A 20501-nucleotide genomic window follows, 5' to 3' on the forward strand; every position below is an offset into this window, starting at 1 on the left:
CTCAACATTTTTCTTTCCTGGAAGTGGAAGAAAACATCTGGTCGAAGCATTGCTGTCCCAAGGTGCTGGCTGATGGCAAAGCCAGCGAGAGAGAGAGAGTGCATCCCATGCAAGTGCTTCCTCCTCGGAGACAACTGTCTTTGATGAAGAGGTTGATGAGAGTTTGACCCACTCCTGCAGACACACACAGACCTCCGTAGCACAAAGAGCTGCAGATGTCTTGTATGCAGGCATCACAAAATGAATGCTCTTTATTTACCTCACTGTTTATAGTGGCTGGCAGGCTCACTTGGAGTTTCCATGTTACTTTGACCACCTTAAATGACTCCTTGTTTGGGCGTTGTAACTGTTGGACTTTAACTGTCCCTCAGTTGTTTTCAGGTTAAAAAATCCTGTGTGCTCCACCTAGGATTAGAAGCAGAAACTGCTCTGTCTCCTAGTAGCGTCCCCCCCAGGTCCCTAAACTGCAAACCATATGGACTCCCTCTCTGTCCAGGCTGAGCTGAGGGAGGCTGCGGACGTCTTGAGGAGGATGCTGGGGGACCAGGGACCCACAGAGCTCTGTTTGATTCTAGGTTAATGGGTTAACCTTGATCACGAACGGTGGTAGTGGGTTAGAGTTTGGAAAAATCAATGCGCAAGATAAAGAAAAGAAACAGTGTCATTTTCAAGGGGGAAACCTGGCAGTGTTGTGTTCAGACATGGTTACAAAGAAACAAAGAAGGGTTATTTCCAACTATAATCAGTGCCAGAGCAAAAACATTTTTATGATAAACACTACAAGAGTTTATACACCTAATAAATCTGTATTTGTGTAAATCTGATTCAAAATCCAAACCCCTCAAACTATATGGCATGCTGCCTCACCTGCTAAACCACCTGGTGATTTTATGTCAGTAGAAATGCAGTTAATAGGAGGCCCTACTTGTATAATTATTATATTAATGTAATTATTTTGGATGCTGGCCAAAGAAGATAAAGACCAGGATGCAATTGGGTTGTTTTATATACAGCACTATCCCATGCCTCTGTTCTGCACTGTGCATGTACTGTTGCATATTTTTTACATCAAAAGACTTTCTCACTTATTTTGTTGTGGCTTATCTTCATACTGCTAAGTGCATATGAGATTGAAATTAACTTTTGCTGCATCTAATCGTACTTAAGATCGGTACTCCCCTGCTAGGAAAATAAGTTTAGGTAATGGTGCACTGTTAGGGATATGTGTGCAAAGACTGTTCAGTTCTGTTTTTTTAGTACCAAGTGTTGTAAACTAGTCCTAATGCTGAATAATAGAAAATCTTGCCATTGTGCCAGAACAACAGTGTCTTGAGCTGCAGCACCTAGCAGATTTGCTTGTCAGCAAACATGAGGCTGCATCACCTGACCCAATCTATTTTTCTCTATTTCAGTCTTGGTGTGTGCATGTGTGTGTCTTTGCAAGCAAGTTCATGCTAGTTTACAATTAGAGCATGCCCTCTACCCTGCTGAGTATACAGTAAGGATACATATTGTACCCGCTTTAGGCTAATACAGTAGTCAAAGTAGACAAAGGGCAGTGATGAACACAAGCCAAAAGTCTGTCCGTGATGTCACGAGTCTGTAACTGGTGAAATCCAACACCACCAGCTGGTAAGAGTTGTGTTGGGGTGAGTACGGGTGCCCTTGCATCAGTGCAAGTCAAGGCACATAGCAGAAACCACCGCCTGGAGGTAAAACCGCGCAGAGCTGGATCTGCTGTTGTGTTGGAGGCCACTCTGAGAGAAGCAGCCGAGCTCGGTCTCTCTGTATCCCACACCGTGGTCGAGTCAACACTGCAACAGTCTGACTACCCGCTCTCCAAGCCAACTTTTTTCTATGCAACTGTTGCGCGTCTCCACTTTGGATAGAAATAGCCTGATCACTGCGCGCCGCAGAGCGCAAAGGATCTGAGAAGCTCAGGTTTGAACGAGTGGGAGAGATCTCTCCTCCGGACTGCAATACGATGAGGAAATTCTGAGGTGGCAGTACTCCTCCGTCCACTTTACGCTTCCTTTGGCTGTTGCCAAAGAGTTACCCCATGAGCAGGTATCCTCTTGAGTGTGATTCTGTTTTCACCCAGATCTCTGCTGCCTGGACAAATGCATACAAATGCATTTAGGAGCTCAACGGACAAGGAGTGGACACGTTTCCGCGGCAGCAACGTAAGTGGGCATTTTTAGTAAATAGTGTGCAGATATTACGCTGCCTATTTGCGCTATTGAAACTGTTCCCAGAACAGATTTTCATTGAAAAAAAAATGGCAACCGGGGGACTTATTTCTGTTCTGGTTCTTTGGCGGCTTTCCCTGACAGGGGCGCCAGTTTTTTGCCACAAAAACGTGACTGACAATATTTTCATCCGGTCAGTACGATAAATGCATAGAGTTTAGTATTTGAATCATTGATCTCTATTATTATTGTTTTTCAATTAGATTAGACATTTTATTCTTTAGTTCAGATAATAATCATACAAACAACAGTAGGCTACAACTACATATGGACTCTTCTTCCCACTCTAACCTTTCCTAAATGATAATTGTACTTTTCCATGAATACATGTATTTGAACTTTAAAAGCTTTGAATATTACAGTGAACTTCAGTGTTATTCTTGGTTGATCTTGATAAATATAGCTGACATCTTAGCAGTAGTAAGTGCACAAGTCTTGGCTTTTAACTCGCCATATATTCTTCTCGCCATATGCAGCCTGGGATCTCTTAACATTTTAATCTGGATACCATGTGGCCCACTGCTGGACCCCCTTCTTTTTATTTATCTTTCACTCACATAGCTATGATAAGCTGGGAAATAAACACTGGAGCATGTAGAGAGAGGATGATTGAGAATGGCTTGGAAGCAATGATGCTTATTCAGCATGTCAGTGATAAATCATTGTAATAGTGTATAATAATAAGATCAACTGTCAAGGACTCAAGATCTAACAAATTAATTAAACCCTGTCAAAGTATTTAGGCTTTTATATATATATATATAATTTAGTGCCTTTAAACCTAAACATCCTGCATGCAGGTTTCGTTGTCCTGTTATATTCAGCTGGGACTGTGGAGCTACAGAAATGTGCATGCCTCAATAGTCTACTTAACAGGAAATGTATTTTCTTCTATCAGAAGTGAGTCCAAGTTGCCTGTACTCTATTATGAATCCCTTCCAGATAAGATCTAAAAAGAGCCAGTTTTACAAGGCATTCTGTTGTTCTCTGCTGATAGTGTTTGCTTGGTGGAAAACAAAGTGGACCTGAAATTTTTGTCCTTGAGAGTGAAAATGAGAGCCTTATGGGAGAACTGAGTTGACTGAGAACAAGTGTGGCCTCCCTTGAATTCACTGGGAGAGTTAGTGTGTATGCATCAGTGGTTAACTGGCTCCTGAGCTCCAGACAATCACCCACTGTTGCAGGAATTGCTTCTCCATTGCTGGCAGTGGTTGGACTGTATAGCTGCAGAGACTCACATACTGTACACTTGACTGAGAGCATGCTGTCTCCTCAACGCTGGCTGGTAGTTCCCATGATAAGTTCATGAAGCAAGTTTTTTAGGAAGTGTAGATGGGCAATACTTTGTTCACTGGAGGAGGGGGTCTAGACTAATGTCTGATACAAATATTACATGTAATGTATGATGTCTTAATTATTTTGTTTTTGCCTGATGTACTGACACTGTGGCTAATTTATAAGTAATAATTGTGGACTAGTCTTAGTGTCTGTGGCTGCCTTAAGTCCATATTACACTTGCATTTTTTATTCATCAACTGTGCGTGTGGTGCACCTGTGCTTTAATGATAGGTGTGTTCAGTGTAATGTTGCTACGGTGTTGTATACATGGCTTCTCTGTTATTCTGAATATTAATAGAAAATGAGGAGCGTACCCTATTGGTAATGGGGCATAACACTTACTGAAAGTAAGCTACAACAGGCTATATTTATATGAGGATGCAAATATCACTACTCTTCTTATTTGACTGGACCATGAACAAGTCTACTGTGAAATCCAGGAGAATAGATACAAGGTTTAAGGGACAGTTTTTTCCATGAAACATGTCATTACATGAAGTACAGAGACTGTGGTGCTATCAACACACATACTGTGATTAACTATAATATGGCCTCTCATCTTTTGTTTAGTTTTCCATGTATTCTAGCTGAAAGAGTCACATCACATTTTGACTTTTCACTTTGACTCTGTGATGGCAATTTCTGGCCCATAAGAGTCATACATTCAGTTGAATCCTGTTTGGGTGGTATAAGATGAAGCTTAAAAGAGCAGTTCACCCCAATTAAAAAAAATCCATACAGTGTTCCACTTATTGGATCCAACCGTGCAGCTAGCTTTGATACCACCCCATCACATTGGAGGTGAGTAAAAGTTGTTTGTGGCACTTTGATTAACCTTCACAGACATTTGAAAAACTCAACAGCTTCTTTTTGTCGTTATTTGTGTGAACCAACCCCTTTAATAAGCGGTGGAACTGACTAAAATGGAGAAAAATGTTTTGATGATTTCAGGCGATAACTTCAGAGTATTCTAACCTGTAAGCCTGATTAGCCTGCCCACCTTCTTGCTGCAGTCACCTTCTCCACACCAGTAGCTATAGGGATTTTGGCTTGTCTGTGTTAGTGACTGTATTTAACCCTCCTAACATCTGCAGGTCCCCCGCAACAGGAAAAGGGCAAACCAATAAAGGCCAATGGAAGTTTACTCACAGCCCTTTGTCTGCTCGCTGCCTTGTGGACTAAGTCAATCTTTACTCTGGTCTACAATGACCTCTTGACTCCCGTCACCCTTCTGAGTGAGCACAAACATGCACCACGCTTGGTTCTTTGTCAAAGAAGAAGCATACGGACATGACATACTGGTCCTAAAAAATTATATTTAGATTTATATTTTTGTATTCATCAGTTGTTTGGGGTAGTTTGGAAATGTATCAGATCTGGAAAGTATTTCAGGCCTTGGCCAGAGAGGAACATCAAGTAGGCAACGGAAACCTGAAAACTTGTTGACCTGCTAATTTTTGCTAATGGCCATTTGGATATGAAGACAAGCCCATTTAGTGCTTCCATAACGAAGTAATTATGATCAGGATACAGGTGTTAAAGCTGAAACACAGCCAGTAGGAACAGACATTGGCTGTGGATCACTTACTTGTTCATGTCCAGGAATGTGTTGGTTGAGATTGAGAAGCGATGCATGCAGGAACAGAACACCCGATTAGCAAGTAACTCAGATATTTTCATTGAGAGAAAAATCCACTTGTTCTTAGCATATGTGTGTGTGATGCTTGATCTTAACATGAGCTGTCTACTGCATATATGATGGATGTAATTTTTCTGATGTCTGATGTATTTCTCTCATAGTTTGACATCTTGGCAAAGTCAAACTTCTATTATGAGCCTCAATACACCTCCTTAGAGCACTGTGTCAGTTTATGTGTCAGAGTTATTGCCTTCTCTGTTTTGAATTCCACTCCATTTAAAACTTGGGCTCAACTGAGCCACATTTTGCCAAGGGGGCATATAACAGTGGAGGTTAGGCAAATGCTCCAAGGTCAAGCTCTATAAACCTCAATTTTCTGAATAATTACTCTTTAGACATACTCTCTACAAGAGTACTACATCTTCTGTTGGCTGAAGGCAGAAACAATCTTTTCAAAGTCAAAGGAAGGGAAGAAATGGCACAGGTCAGTGAAGGTGACTTCCATCGGGTTTGTTTAGATGGTCCAACATGTCCTTACAGATCAGAGAACCTTTCCACCAAAGGCAGAGTAAAGAAGAGCTGCTGTTAGCTTTGTGCATGATTTTTACCTCCAGCACAGATAAAAAGCAATTTCATTGGTATCCCCCTTTTTGTTTACTCCCTCAAGAAGTTAAACATTTCAGAGTTGTTTGGGTAGATTAACAGCTTTGCATGCTTTTTTGCTACTAATGGATTTGGTAAGTGACCTGCCAAATTAGACATGTAAACAGTATACTGTTAATGTCACTGCTCACAAAGTCACCCCCTGACAGACATCAATGATGAACCTAAGACAATTGTTTCCCTTTCTTTATGAGAATTGTAAACAGAACTTAAGTGAGTTTGCTTCTATTTGCCAAGCCAAACTGAGCACTCTCCATTTGCCTCTCAGCCTTTTCCTCACTTGAATGAACCATTGTTAGGGATCCAAGCTAATTTTGAGGGGAGAAATGCAAGATCTGTTACTGCTGGAATGATTCATCGCAGAGGGAGAGTTTTAAGTTGTGATTATTTATAGACTTGACATGACACCCACTCCCCACATAGTGGTATTTCCCTTAGTCAACAGAGCAGTGTTTGGGGAGCTTTGTCTTACTTTCAGCAGTCTTTTCCATTAACTGCAAGGACTGGAAAGCATGTCATAGTGTGCTGTCACTTAGACAGGGATTTACCTCAAGGTTTAATAAAGAAACAGTGAAACTGGTGGCTCTGCATGTAGCCTATGTCCTGGATATGAACTCAGTTTCTTCGCTTCTTTCCTGTTTGCATATAGAAAAAAAAATGAAATTGAAATGTCAAAGGTAACAAAGTTCACCAACTGATGCTGAGACAGTAGAACAGCAAATGGTAGGGTTAAGGTGTTAGAAAATTCCCACCACTTGTACTTACGTCACTGTAGATGTTCAGAAGTAATGACCTGAGTCTGTTTGGTGGCAGAGCCTCAGGGATGCCTTAAATAGCCCTGAACAGGGAGACTGCGTGACAGACAGGGAGAAAAAAGCTGTTTGAATCAGCATCAGATGCCCCCCCGTGACACTTCAAAAGGGAATGTTAAGTGTTATATTTAGCTTTTTTTTTCTTTTTTGGTCGACTTTTAAACCCTGCCAACTTTTAAGCAGAGCCAGCTACTCATTGGCTTTAAATAAATATCAGTTTTATCCTCTCTCAACAAATGAATGATTGTAATCATATACCCCCCCCCTCGTTTTCCTATATTGCTTTTTCCTGCTTTGGGGATATGTCTGTGTTCCCGGCAGTGGAATGTCGCACTGCTTTCTCGATGGGGAACAGGTGACAGGCACAGCTCATAGTATTTCCTTCGTAGAGTCAATCTTTTTCTTTTCCATTTTTTCTTGTTGGCTTCTCCTTCTCTTTCTCTTTTTTCTCTGTCTACCTCCGTTTCTCTTCCTTTTGCTCAAGTCTGCAGGGCCACATTGCTCCGGGAAAACAAACATGGCACACAGACACTGGTATCTTCTTTGCTGGGCTAATCTGGTCCTCAAATGCCATGAAGGAGAGATGTTTGTAAGACAGCTACCATGCTGTTTGTAACATCACACTCACATAACAATCCCTGAAGGTTTAGTGTGCGACAGCAGCCTGTGATTGATAGTACTCTTTTTGGTATTCTCGCATAACTGCATATTAAAATAGCTGGACTGCTGTCTCCTGTACCACCTCAATGTGTTGAAAATCATCACACTAGTTACCAGAAGCTACTTCAGATTGTATCAGCAACTGTTCCTATGTACAGGGCTGTTGATGCGATTGATTTGGTTTGAATGTACAGAGTATGCTTTGAAGCTGTGCATGATAAATGGTCTGTAAAGTATGTTGTGAATCATAGTTGTAGGAGAAAAAGATGACATGACTTGACTACTGTAATAGTTGGACTACTGTTTAAAGCAAAATCTAAAAATCTGATTATATTTTAGATTGTACGCAAATGTTTACAAAATACTTATTATTCCATTATTCCAGTTATTCTTTGATGGTTGGATTTATTTGGTAGTTTGACATGTGATTTGACTGATGGACATCAGAGGAGAACATGAGCAAGACTCCACCTCTCGTGCTCACCTGTAATATGAACAACATACAATTCTGTACCAAAACATCTAAAAATACAAATCCATCTCAACAAATCACTTTTTTAAAAGCAACATATAGTATTTCACCCTTATATGTAATCAATATGATAGGGGAACAGTATGGTTTCACACTAAAACTGGCAAATTTTCTGTATTTGGAAACAGCGCCAGCTTTTTCACACCTCTACTGGTTGACAATGTCAGTAAATGTTACATAGCATTATATTGATAGGATACCAATCACTAGGATGGTGAGACTGTATAACAAGGATGACACAACATGTTTTGCCATCTTTGCTGTTGTTTTAGAGACACAAATTAAAGGTTTCAGCTTAGATTAAAATTGTGGGACTGAAAACGTGTGGGTGTAGTTGTACATGGTGGTCTGGTAAAAAACGACTTTACACTCTACGTGCATTTTAGTAGACACAACTGTCTCAAATAATTTATTTAATAGCTAAACTGAGTTAATACCAAATATTCATTAGATCTGGGTAAAATGTTGAGTAATTGTGTGTATTAACACTGGTGATGCTGAATTCTTGACAAAAAAGAGGAGAGGATGGACACAGAGTACAATTAGTGTTAATGCACATTCATCCCTTTTAAAACTGTTATTAACATAATCTGTATGGGAAAATCTTATCTGAATAAGGAAAACCTAATGTCAATGCAGTGTGTAAATGCTCACTGATGACTTTTCCTGATTGTACACAGTACATACTGCCCTTTTAGATATAAGGTGGGCAGTGCCACCTAGAGGTGGGGTCAGTGAGGGTCAAGTCCCAGGAATCTATCATTTAAGGAGTAAGGTCACAATATGCAGTATGAGTAACATAGCTCCTAATATCTCATTGTGTGATTAGCACTGTTTTAAATAAAAATAAATCTTCTAAAGTGTAAATCTTAGTGGAATATAAGTTAAAGCCTATGTTTATATCAATTGTAAGTGTGCTTTTCCTGCATGATGAAATTTTCAAAAGCATTAGTGTATGAAGACGTGGTTTGTGCATTACCTTTATTTTTATTCTTTATTGATGCTGCCTTTGGGTTTATTGTATATAAAGCACTTTGTAAACATTGTTTTTAGAAAAGTGCTGTACAAATAAAGTTATTATTATTAATATTATTATTGCTATATTACAGATACAATATTTTGTAGCTAGATCACTGTTCATGTAGATCATATACATTGTGGCTTTTCAGAATATATAAGCAGATCATTATCTCCTGTTTATGAAAAAAGCCTGGTTGACAACCAGGGCTCCCAGGTGTCTTTTTTTCATGTTCCAACAACTAATTTCAACCCAATATTGACTAGGGCTGCAAGTAATGCAGTAATGCAGGAGTAATTACTTTCAATATCAATTAATCTAGGCTTTTTTTCTGATTGATCAATTGATTTAGTCTGCAAAATGAAAAGAAAATACTAAAAAAGCAAATCACAAGTTCCCAGAGCCCAGTGTGACCGCAAATTGCTTGTTTTGTCCAATCAACAGTCAATTGATTATCAAAATTGTTACCAATTAGTTTTTTGATTACTCAACTAATCATTTGACCTTTAACTTATTTCAAGTTTAGAAGAGTCATTACAGCCATGGTCTGGTTTACAATATGAAATATATTTGCAAAGTTTATGGTAATCAATTCACAAGTTAAGTAATTTTCTCTCCTTGTTATTAATGTATCTTCACATTACAAAGGATACAATTCATCCATCAGAATATATAGTGTTAGTTTACTACAGCTCTGATGTTTTGGTGTTTTTTCCTTTATTTTGCCCATGGTGTATTTAAAATTACGAATTTGGGCCCAACACAGACAATGTGATAATTGTTACAATATACTCATTTCTAATTTGCTCATTCATTAAAATCGCAACAAGCAGGACACCTCAAACAGACTTCCGGTCACCTTCTAAATCACTGCGCAAGGTATAAATTACAAGTAGCTAAAAGTTAACTAGCAACGATTAACCGTTGCACCCATAACCGTTAACAGGATTAGCGCTACTTAACGTAGTGGCAAAACTAATTTAACCATGGTTTAAACTGACAAGAGACACACTGTTAAAATGGATGCTGTCTAAAACCCAGCCACCCCGGAAAGAAAGCTTACCGCAGTTTCAGTCATCCAAATGAGGCTAATAATGGTTAAAAATACTGTAACCTAAGTCTTCTCTTCAAGTAATTGAGCAACCTATTACAGCTGGTAGTGCCTAAAACTATGTATAAAAGGCTCGGGAAGGATTTACTGTAAGCTAATTTAACGTTTCACATTGACCATCCTAGTATGTAAGCTAGCTAACATGAAGTTAACGTTACCAATTTCTTCTTTCAGCTTCAAAAAGAGCTGTCTCTCCTGTGTCTGGTGTAAAAAGCAAATTTGTCTGCAAATGGCACCATGGCTAACATTTTAACAACTTGACTTTGTTACAACATTGATACTAACTTTAGGTTTACCAGCAAATAGTTAAGGTTACATCAACGTTAATTAATCCTAGCTCGCTAGCCTTACCAGTCTGGTAGGTTAGCTTATACCATTGTATGGACGACCATTCACTTTCAACTACCGACCGTTATGACTGGCTAGTTAAGGTCTTTTCCTATCTTTCCATCTCATATAATTTAGTGTTATTATAATGTGTGAAAGTTCCCAAATGTTCTCATGCAATGAGAGGAGGCACAACATCTGTGTTTGTAACGTTTGTTAGGCAACAGATTTAACAACTGCATTGTTTAATTTTATTTTTATTACAGACCATTCTCATGGTGAACATTTTGGCAAACACAAGTGTGGCTAGGTAACCTAATAACATTAATAACTACTGCATTCCACTAGCTTTAGCTGTTTCAGCACCAAGGCCCATGTAGTGCCATGACATGTCAAACTGACCATTGCGAGAAAAGTTAATTGATTGGCCATTCCTATACTTTCTAAACACATTGCCTACTTGTGCTGTTAGAGGAAATATTTCCAACTTCTGCTGTCTCAAATAATTGTCCATGTATCATCACCTCAAGGCCCTATTACAAAGATATCCAGCAGCGCCAAGATCGAATAGTGGCTGTTATGGTATGCCGCTCTTGTTCTAGTGGCATGTGTCTATTCTGATAGGCATGTCACTGTCGGTTTTTGGTATGTCACTGCCGTTCTACTGGCACTTATACAAGGTATGTCACTCATGTTTCACTAAAACTTCTCATCAACATATACATTTATTTTTATTAACACATGCCACTGCTGATTATAATATGCCAATGCAGTGTCAAACAGCATGTCACTCCAATTTCACTGGCAGATACCACTGTCCCCTGGCATACTGGTGGTGTGCCACCCTTGTTTTAGTGTCATATGTCGATTCTTAGTGGTATGCCAATTTAACTAGTGGCATGTCGCTGCTGTTCGATCAGCTTATGGCACAAGAAAATGGTATGTCACTCCTCTTCCTCTATACCACTGACATATCTTCTGGTGGAACAACAGTGACGCATCTTTTTCACCTGACACAGCAGGGACATACCAATCGTCAGCAGAGGCATATGCCATTAAAAAATTGAGTGGTATATGACACTTGAACATGAGTGACATACTGTGAGCCACTTTTCAAGTGCTACAAGGCAGTAATCCGGCAGCAGCATACCAAAACCAACAGTGACATAGTGGTATACCATCAGCCACTTTTCAATCTCAGCGTCACTCAAGAGATCTGTGCTATCTACTCTAAATTGCTGATTTCAGCTGCTTATGTCAGCTTGGTAAGGTTAGACTTCTAATAGTGAATGACTGAATGGAAAAAGAGCCAAGTTATAGTCACTAGTGTTTTTCTCATACTTACCGCAATTGTGTCCACCATAATTCACTTGTGACTGAGATAAAACCTCAACAAGAGATTGGTGTTTTCTGTATAGCTGATTTAGTATTTGACTTGAGGTTTGGCTCATCTGTGTGCTGTGACCACACTCTGTCTCAGTGTACTTAGGATAATCAGTAAGTTGTCAAGATGTAGTATACTAGCATCTCTCCTTTGACAGAGCTTCATATACAGTGAAAACCACCTGAAATGCATCTTTATGATGAACAGCAGTTGCTCATATAAACTATATCACCAGGATTGTAATTGGATGGGAAAAGGGTGCCGCCGTTAAGTGGTTAGCAGTGTTGCCTCACAGAAATAAAGACCAGGCATGAATTTCCAGCCCTGGTCCTCTACATTTATCATGCTCCTCTCTCCCTCGTATTGGCTTTGGTTTCAACTGGAGTTCTGGTTTTCATCCCAGGCTGCAACACACAAGGTGACTTCTAAGTTAGTCATACATTTTAAGGTGTGTGTTTATATCTGTATTTGCCCTGTGATGGACTGGAAACCTGCTCCCCAACACTGGACATATGCATGTATGAGAGTAGGGTCTTTCAGTTAAGAAATGCTCATCTGTGTAGCACAATTTTGATTAGAATTCTTAGAATAATTATCTCGACACAGTCAATGATTGGATCGTCTACATTGCCTACATTTTTATGTTTCAATAGATTACTGTTAAAATGTGCTAATCTGTTATTCATTTGTGTTTGTGTGTCCCTCTAGGTGGAACTTTATCCTGCTCCTGTCAGTATGCTCAGCAGTACTCTCTGGAGGAGACTACCTAGCTCAAGGTAAACAACAGAACCCTAATGCATAACTAAACATTAGCATTAAGATTGTTACTAGTACTCTTTTTTTGTGACCACACTTGAATTGATAATGGAGAGGTGATGCTATATATTTGCTATTGTTTATATTAACAAACTTAACATAGCTTTACTTACCAACTGTACCTACCCAAGTCAGTATACTGACTTAAAGTGGTCATATTATGCTTTTTGGCTTTTTCCCTTTCCTTTATTGTGTTATATATCTTTTTTGTGCATATAATACGTTTGCAAAGTGAAAAAGTCCACCCCAAAGAGAGTTACCCTCTCCCACAGAAAACACTGCTCCTGGACTGCCTGAAAACAGCTCGATTGTAGTCCAGCCTTTACTTCTGTAAAGTATCTACGTCACTATGTAACACGTGTGATAATGCATGAATTGCACAGTTACCACAAGTACACTAAAATATGAAATTAGAATAACGTTAGATGCCCTCCAGGCAGTCAGTGGACATAAAGTTGTTACTGTGATGTAGAGATAGTGCACAGTTAAACGTTACCTATGAAAGATAAATTAGTTACAAATTAATAACTTACCACTCTGAAACGTCTTGCTCCAGTCTCGGCTGTGAAGCTGGTTCGGATTGTTGGAACATGTATGGCTGGACCGTAACGGCTGAACCGAAGCCATAGTTACTGGCTGGTGACTAAGTGGCTTTGTTTTGGATCACACTACCTTGCTCGTCAGGACCCGCCCTACTCTGCTTCTGATTGTCTAGTCCTTACCTAGGTACTGCGCATGTGCAACTCCCAACAAAGATCGAATAGAAGTGAGATGCCTCACTTGGTAGCTAAAACGGAGCGTTCAAGACACAGAGTGAAAAGAGGTGCTGCAGCAATATGCAGTATGAGAAAAAATATGCTGTTTTTTTTTTAAATTAAACCATGTAAACCTATTTTGGTACAACCCCAAAATAAAATTATGAACCTGAAAATGAGCATAATATGACCACTTTAATTAAGCGGATTGGGTATCAATCAGACTTCGTTATCCACATTACAGTTTCTTCTTCAATGTCATTATAATGATATTAGAGTTTCAGCTGTTAGCTACAATCATTCAGTCATGGCGTGTTACTGACTCAGTTTTTAGCACTTCATCTACAGTATATCTGGCCTCATGCTACATTATATAAAAATCATCCCAGTGACTTCCATGTAGTGAGGTACACAGATTTTAAATCTTGGGAAAAGAGAACACTGGTATCAGATTCATACTCGGTATTGGCAGATAAACTGAGTTAAGGTTTCAAAAGCAGTACTGGGACAGAAAAAGTATGATTCGTGCATCCCTCAATACTTTACCTTTTTGGGGAAAACATTTTGCAGGGCAAGATCCAAAGTACCAAACATGAAGACAACAAATCAAAGGTGAATTTTTGTTGCTTTATATTTTGTACGTGAGCAAGTATATATACTGTAGGGACAGTGACTGCAAAAAGGAGCTCCTCTTTCTTTGCTTTTCTCATTTTTAACCCTCTCCCGCAACATGTCTGCTCTTGCTCTCCAGGCCACAGCATGCATGTAGAAGCAGCCTAAATAGCCTCTCAACCTTCGCTGCGTCACCATCTACCCATCTTTTTTTCCTCTCAGTGCTCTCATTTGTGGTCCATCAGAGAAGGCTCGAAAAATGTTTGCAAACTTAATGTGAAGTACATGATAAGAAGAGCACTCTGGGAAAGTACACAAATCAGTCAGACAAAGAGAAAGTGGAGTAAATGCTTAGCATGTATCTTGGCATCTGTGCCTCAGCTGGTCAGGTGCTGGGGATAAGGTGATAAGGTCTTTTTGTCAAATTCAGCGAATATCTCCTCTCTGTCTGCTAGCTGTCCTTTCAGTGTGTGCGCTGAAAAATAAAGCTGGTGTTTTATATACAGCCCTGTCTCTGTGAATGGGAAATAAAAATGTGTGTCAGGTAACGTTAAATGACTTGCCTATGGACATTCAGCTTACTTTCTAGTTTGCCAAGATATGCTGTTGTTGTGATGTTAGCTATAGTAGCAGGAGAGTTGTGAGTATCGCTGTCTGGATCTGGTGTGCTGGCTCTGGGAAACATCTTGTCCTCTCTGGCTGTTAGCAGTGGCAGCAGCCACTGTAGGGACAGTTTGCTAACCCACAACCTAGCTAACGTTAGTTACATTACTTGCTGTGTCGTTGTTCGCTCTATATCATGGTATTTGTCATGGTATTGGATTTCTCCAGAATCGCATACCCAATGATCATAGATAGCAAAGTAGATTTTTTTCACTAGGGCTCTGTTGAGTCAGAACAACTTAGTTTCTTCATAGCTGTTGGTATATAAGTATAATCCCACATATTCCTCCAGATGTGACTTCCTTGAAAGAACTTGCCTTCACTCAGCAAGAAAGAATGCTGCCACAATAATCTAAAGAAAGCTCTGATTAGTTTTGAATCAGCGGGTTGCACTCCGTGAATTTGTTGAGAGGATATATTGTTTTTTGAACGACATATCACTAGACCACTGCCAGAAATACGACATAGTGTATGCACACTTAATTTAAGGTTGACCTCATGATAAATCCTCACATATTTGTTCACATCTCCACATGTACGTGCATTTTCTACTGCCCCTTGCACAGAGGAAGCAAACTGCCTCAAGGGTCCCTCCCTTTATTCCATCTTGCACTGTCTTCTCCCCACGTATCTATAGTTGATGAGCCCACTCCAAGCAGGATCAATCCGTCATAACGAGGGGAGGAGGAATGCACACAGTGCTAGAGCAGCTTGTCTTCACATATGAGACAGGTTAATTGAAATATGGGCTGACATGACCTCAGGCTAAGAATGTCAAGGACATCCCAGTGCGTTCTTAGATCAGCTTCAGCTAGATAGTCTTCCTACCTGGGCTGCAGGACTTAAGACCCTGCAAAACCACATCCAGGACAATGTACTTTATGTCTTATTTTTGCACGTTCTCTCTCTGGCTCTGTCTCGCCCTCTTTCCCTCCCTATCTCCAAAGCACTGTAACAGAGAATGCTTTGGAGCAAACAAACAACATATCTATAACAAAAACAACACTAGTGGACGTTTGGTACTTTTCCCAAAAAAAGTAATACTTCCCCTACTAGCTGAATTTATCTGATAAGTGGTCTACCTTAGAGGCAAATATACTATACTGTATTACTATATTACTATATTATACTCTTCTGGCAAAATGCATTTCCAATTCCATTATGACATTTTCAGAATCTGAACATCTGCAGTAGCCATATACTTACTCTTTAAAGTTATGTTGTGACCTTAGAGATCTTTGACCTGCTACAACCCCAAACAGTCATACAGATGAATGCCACAACTTGTTTTTCTCAGATCTAGAAATCCATACATGTTGCCACACATACTGTAGGTCACATGCAGCTATATTGTTGCTCTTGTGAGAAAACCTGGTATTTCCAAAATGTGAACATTTCAGTAGTAATAACAGCCTGGTTTATGCTTGATACCATTGCATTTTTTAGATTATCCAATGTGTTTGAAAAGGTTTTAAATAAACCTAGAGTGTGGAGAATTTATTAGACAATTTATTAACAGCATGTTGAGTGTTCTGCAAGCTACTAGGCATGTACTGTTCCCACTTTTTTCCTCAGGATACTGATTCTGACACATAAATACAGGATAATGCCTGATAACAAGCACCCATAACCCATTTCATGCTGTTTTCTCTTTTTCAGTTTAAAATCTGTATACCTCACCTTACTAACTGATTGATTGTCAGTTCTTTCATTCGTTTATGTTTAAGGTAACATGAAGTATAAGTTGACAAATAATACATTGCATTGTGATAGTGATAAGGTAAATATCTGCATCAACACTGATCCAGTTGTTTGGATTGGTGCAACAGTATTTAACAGTACTCACTGCTGAAAATGTAAAACAAGTATGGCTAATTTGATGACGTCAGGTCCTTACCAACCTTTTTAAAACTAGTCACAAATGTACTAGTTTTTCTTTATGTCTAAAACTTTGACAACTTTAAGGTATAACTTATATGACTGATAATATGCTTTAGTTCCTGATGCTTCGTTATATAGTTCTTATACAGCCCTTACTTATACAATGTCACCATCTGGTAGCTTGAGCAAACCTTTCTGCTGTCGACATTTCAGAATTTTTAAGTTATTGGTAGTTTGATTTGATCCCCCCCGACCAAGGTGAAAGGTCAAAAGGTTGTACACATGCAACTCATCTGAAATAGGCATGTTATACCTTTGATGTCTTGTTTTTTTTCTTTTAGTGTCTGCGTTCTTAACGGTTGTTAACAGTGTGAACCCACAATGCTCTCAGTCAAAAAGTAGCCTTTCAAATAAATGAATGACAATGGTGCAGTTGAAAGCTTTGCTCTGTTGATGCAGATCACTAATTGAGTTAGTGCATTCAGTTCCCCCTCAGTAATACAAAATCAACTAGCCCCTCTTTGAAAGTTAGCTCCCCAAATACAGAGGAGGAGTTGCTTTAAAGGAAGGTAGTGTCTCTGGATTAGCAATGAAAATACCTCAAACTGCCCTTGAGATCTCCCCACCAAAACACTTAGATGCACTCACACACACGCATGCACACAAACACAGGCTTAAAAAGCTTCCCCGTTCTTAGGCTTCCATATCGCTGCTGCCTCGGTCACAGATGCACACCCTCACTCATATTATATTTCTTCTCAGTCTCTCTTTCTCTCGCATGTGCACACACACAGACACACAGGTCAGGTTGGCTTCTAAAATGACCGAGCCGTTTGTGATGCAGTTGACATTTACAATTACAATTTGTGTCAGGTATCCTTGTTCCCATTTGTCATATTAGTAATGTCATTTATTTTTATTTTTTTGCTGGTGCTATCACTGCTCAGTACTGACATATGTGACACATTACCCTCCAGCCTAGTGATCTGTCTACTGCTCTCTTACTCAAAGCCAAAACTGCACAAAATATCCTCTGTCTCCAAATAATGTTTAAGTGCTTTTGCCTGGCTGTGCCTCACTGTCAGCAGACTTAACATCAATTATTTGAAGAATTACCTGTGGGCATGGGAAAAGAATGACAGGACCATTTGGAGGAAAGCTGCTCTCATGAATCTCTGTTGGCAGATTGATTCAAAAAGGCTGTGTGGACTGGTTTCCTGTATCCTAGTTCAGCCCCATCCCTCTCTAGTCCCCTCCACTCATCTGGGCCACAGCTGCCTTTCTGGTACTTACTCCAAGAGAAAAACAGGGAGGGGTCACCAGCGTCACGGGGAGACTGCTGTAAGGGTATAATGTCTGAGAAGTGACTTTTTTTCTCAGTCATTTAACTTGAACAAGGACAGATGATGTAATGTCCCTCATTTGTTTGCATTTGTAACAATGACGCATCTTTCTTGAATTAAAATCAGCAGCCATGGAGGAGGAATAAACCATTTTTGACACTTTTTTAACCTATCAGTGAACAGTGAGAACTGCAATAATATCGACAGATATCTGGTGCACCTTATGGTGGTCTGTAACGACTTCATGATAACAAAATCACATTAACACAATTGAGACAACTAAAGACAGTAGCGTATGACCACAGCCTCCTCACATTAAGTCTAGCTAGAGACCATTGTCCCACATAATTCCCTCTCTTTCTCTCTCAGTGTTTCTTGTTGCTCCCTGTTGTCAACTCTTCAATAAAGGTGAAATGCCATAAATCAGAAAAACAAAATCTCTTGTCACCGCACCATTACATTTTCGCGTCTTGTAGAACAATTGCTTTAATTAAATACCAACACAGGCTAGCAATTACATTTTATTACCCCCCGTAATGAGAAGATGCTTAGAATCAGTCTATATTTTTGTCAGGATAATCAAATAATCAAACTGTCTTTTTTGGGTTGTGATTTTAAATGTTAGATGTTTTCCAAGGATCAAGTACAAAAGTAGTAGAAGTGACAGGAGAGAGAGAGAGAGAGAGAGAGAGAGAGAGAGAGAGAGAGAGAGAGAGAGAGAGAGAGAGAGAGAGAGAAGACATACGCCAAAGGTCCCCAGTAGGACTTGAACTGGCACGGCACTTCACAGTTACATGGTATAAGACTGTTGCATAGACTGCTGGGCCTGTCTTCCCTGTCTTAATACCTTTTCTTTTAATAGCATTTCCATTTTGGGTCTTCTAACGAATTCAGTGGATGCTTTGTCCTCTATTGCTACAATACAAGCTATTGTACATTTCTCAAAATCAACTGTAACTACCAAGCACAAGTCAACATCAAGTCCATAAAGACTGCCTCACTAAATTTATATTCCAATACAGTTTCACATATTTATACTTGTTTTGGTGAATTTATCTTTGAAGAAATTGCCAATTTTCACAAAAGTGAGTACCTTAAGTTTAGTCCAGGGCATCTTTATTTTTTTTAGAAACTATTTAACCAAAGCCTACCTTTGTGATCCAGTCTCGGCATGTTAACCTTACCACTGTCTCCTCTGTCCTTCAGGAGTGGATATCCTCTATCGATTGGGGCTTACAGCTCAAAGCAGCACAGACAATCCCTACGAGAGGACAAATTCACCTTCGACTACTTATACCACTGTTCCCTCACCTTTGAACCTTCCTGTTTTTGGATATGGGGTATTACTCAACTCAAATTCCCTCTATGAGGCTCCAGCAGGCAGTCTGTTCCCACCGGAGATTGGCGAGGAGTTTTCTGTTGTGGTCAGCCTAAACTCCTGGCGAGCAAACAATGCTTTTCTTTTTAGTGTCAGAGATGGCAGGGACAGGCTGCGTTTTGGCATTCAGCTGCTGCCACGCAGAGTGGTGGTTTACACTGCAGAGAAAGCCCCCATCTACTTCACCTACAACTGGCAGGATGGGCGCCAGCACCCTTTTGCTGTTGGTGTTCGTGCACGCTCAGTGTCCTTCTATGCGGATTGTGGGGCAGTGCAGCAGCGGGAGCAGACCCTGGGGAGATCTCAGACACTGGGGGATTCTGGAGGTCTCTTCACTTTGGGGAGGATGAACTCCAAAGCGGCACCATTCTATGGTCGAGTCTGCCAACTAGATATCTATCCCTCAGCCCAAGCTGCCGCGCACTACTGCAACTACCTAAAAACACAGTGCCGGCTGGCCGACACTTACCGATTGCCTTTGCCACATCCTGGTTTGGATATTGAGGCAAATGACCCTCCTTCTAACCCCATGACAAAGTCCATTGTTGGAGTAGCAGATACCCATCAAACCCCCATAAAAGCCACAGCAGCTTTCAAACTGTCCCCAGGTAGTTTGGTCACACAGTATTCAACTCTGAGCCCATCAGTGCAACCTCATCTGGGGGACCAGAGCCACATTTCCACATTGGATTCCCTTGCCCACTCCACCACATCCTCGCTTCAGCCTGCCAGCCCCACCTTAACCACTGTGAGTGGGCGAGCAGATCTGGATCTCGCCTATAGCACAACTATCACCACTACCAAAAATGTGTTGGCAAAAGGGAGTAGCCCCCAAGGGGACACTGATCACTCTGAAAACAGCACAGAGGAAGAGAGCAGCTCCGGGAGACTGCAGACTCCAGATGCTACCGCAGGCCTGATTTCCCCAGTCAGGCAAAGTCGAGTGAAGGAAGGACTCAGGAACAACTCCATCACCAGCTCCAGGGACTCTCGGTTTGTGCCCCAACATACCCATCAGCTCCTAGAAACTCATCTGAGAGCCAACGGCACCACTTTGTACCGGGAAAATCAGGTGGACACCTCAGAACAGCATGACCTGGATGGCAGCTATGATGATGTAGACATCGGATATGATTATGGATATGAGGAGCCAGACTATTTCTATGACTACGAAGATGGTTTCCGTGGCCCCAAAGGAGAGCCAGGTCCTCTGGTAAGTGACTGAATTTATGAATGACAAGCAGAGCTATGAATGTTTATGTAACAGTAATCAAAGAGTTGAGACACAAGTCAGTGCATTGCTGTACATAATCGAGAGGA

The 20501-nt window shown here is 40.3% G+C and overlaps 1 protein-coding gene across 1 annotated transcript in view; it reads left to right on the forward strand.

The window, feature by feature from the left end:
• Window positions 1-1651: 1651 nt before the first annotated feature.
• Window positions 1652-20501, forward strand: part of LOC122877771 (collagen alpha-1(XXIV) chain) — a 96430-nt gene continuing 77580 nt past the window's right edge. Inside the window, exons 1-3 of the mRNA XM_044199785.1 lie at window positions 1652-2183; window positions 12442-12509; window positions 19010-20394. Coding sequence (XP_044055720.1) covers window positions 2131-2183; window positions 12442-12509; window positions 19010-20394 — 1506 coding nt within the window. The 5' untranslated portion in view covers window positions 1652-2130. The remainder of the gene's footprint in view (window positions 2184-12441; window positions 12510-19009; window positions 20395-20501) is intronic.

Source organism: Siniperca chuatsi, linkage group LG6, assembly GCF_020085105.1.
Source record: "Siniperca chuatsi isolate FFG_IHB_CAS linkage group LG6, ASM2008510v1, whole genome shotgun sequence".
NCBI classification, from domain to species: domain Eukaryota; kingdom Metazoa; phylum Chordata; class Actinopteri; order Centrarchiformes; family Sinipercidae; genus Siniperca; species Siniperca chuatsi.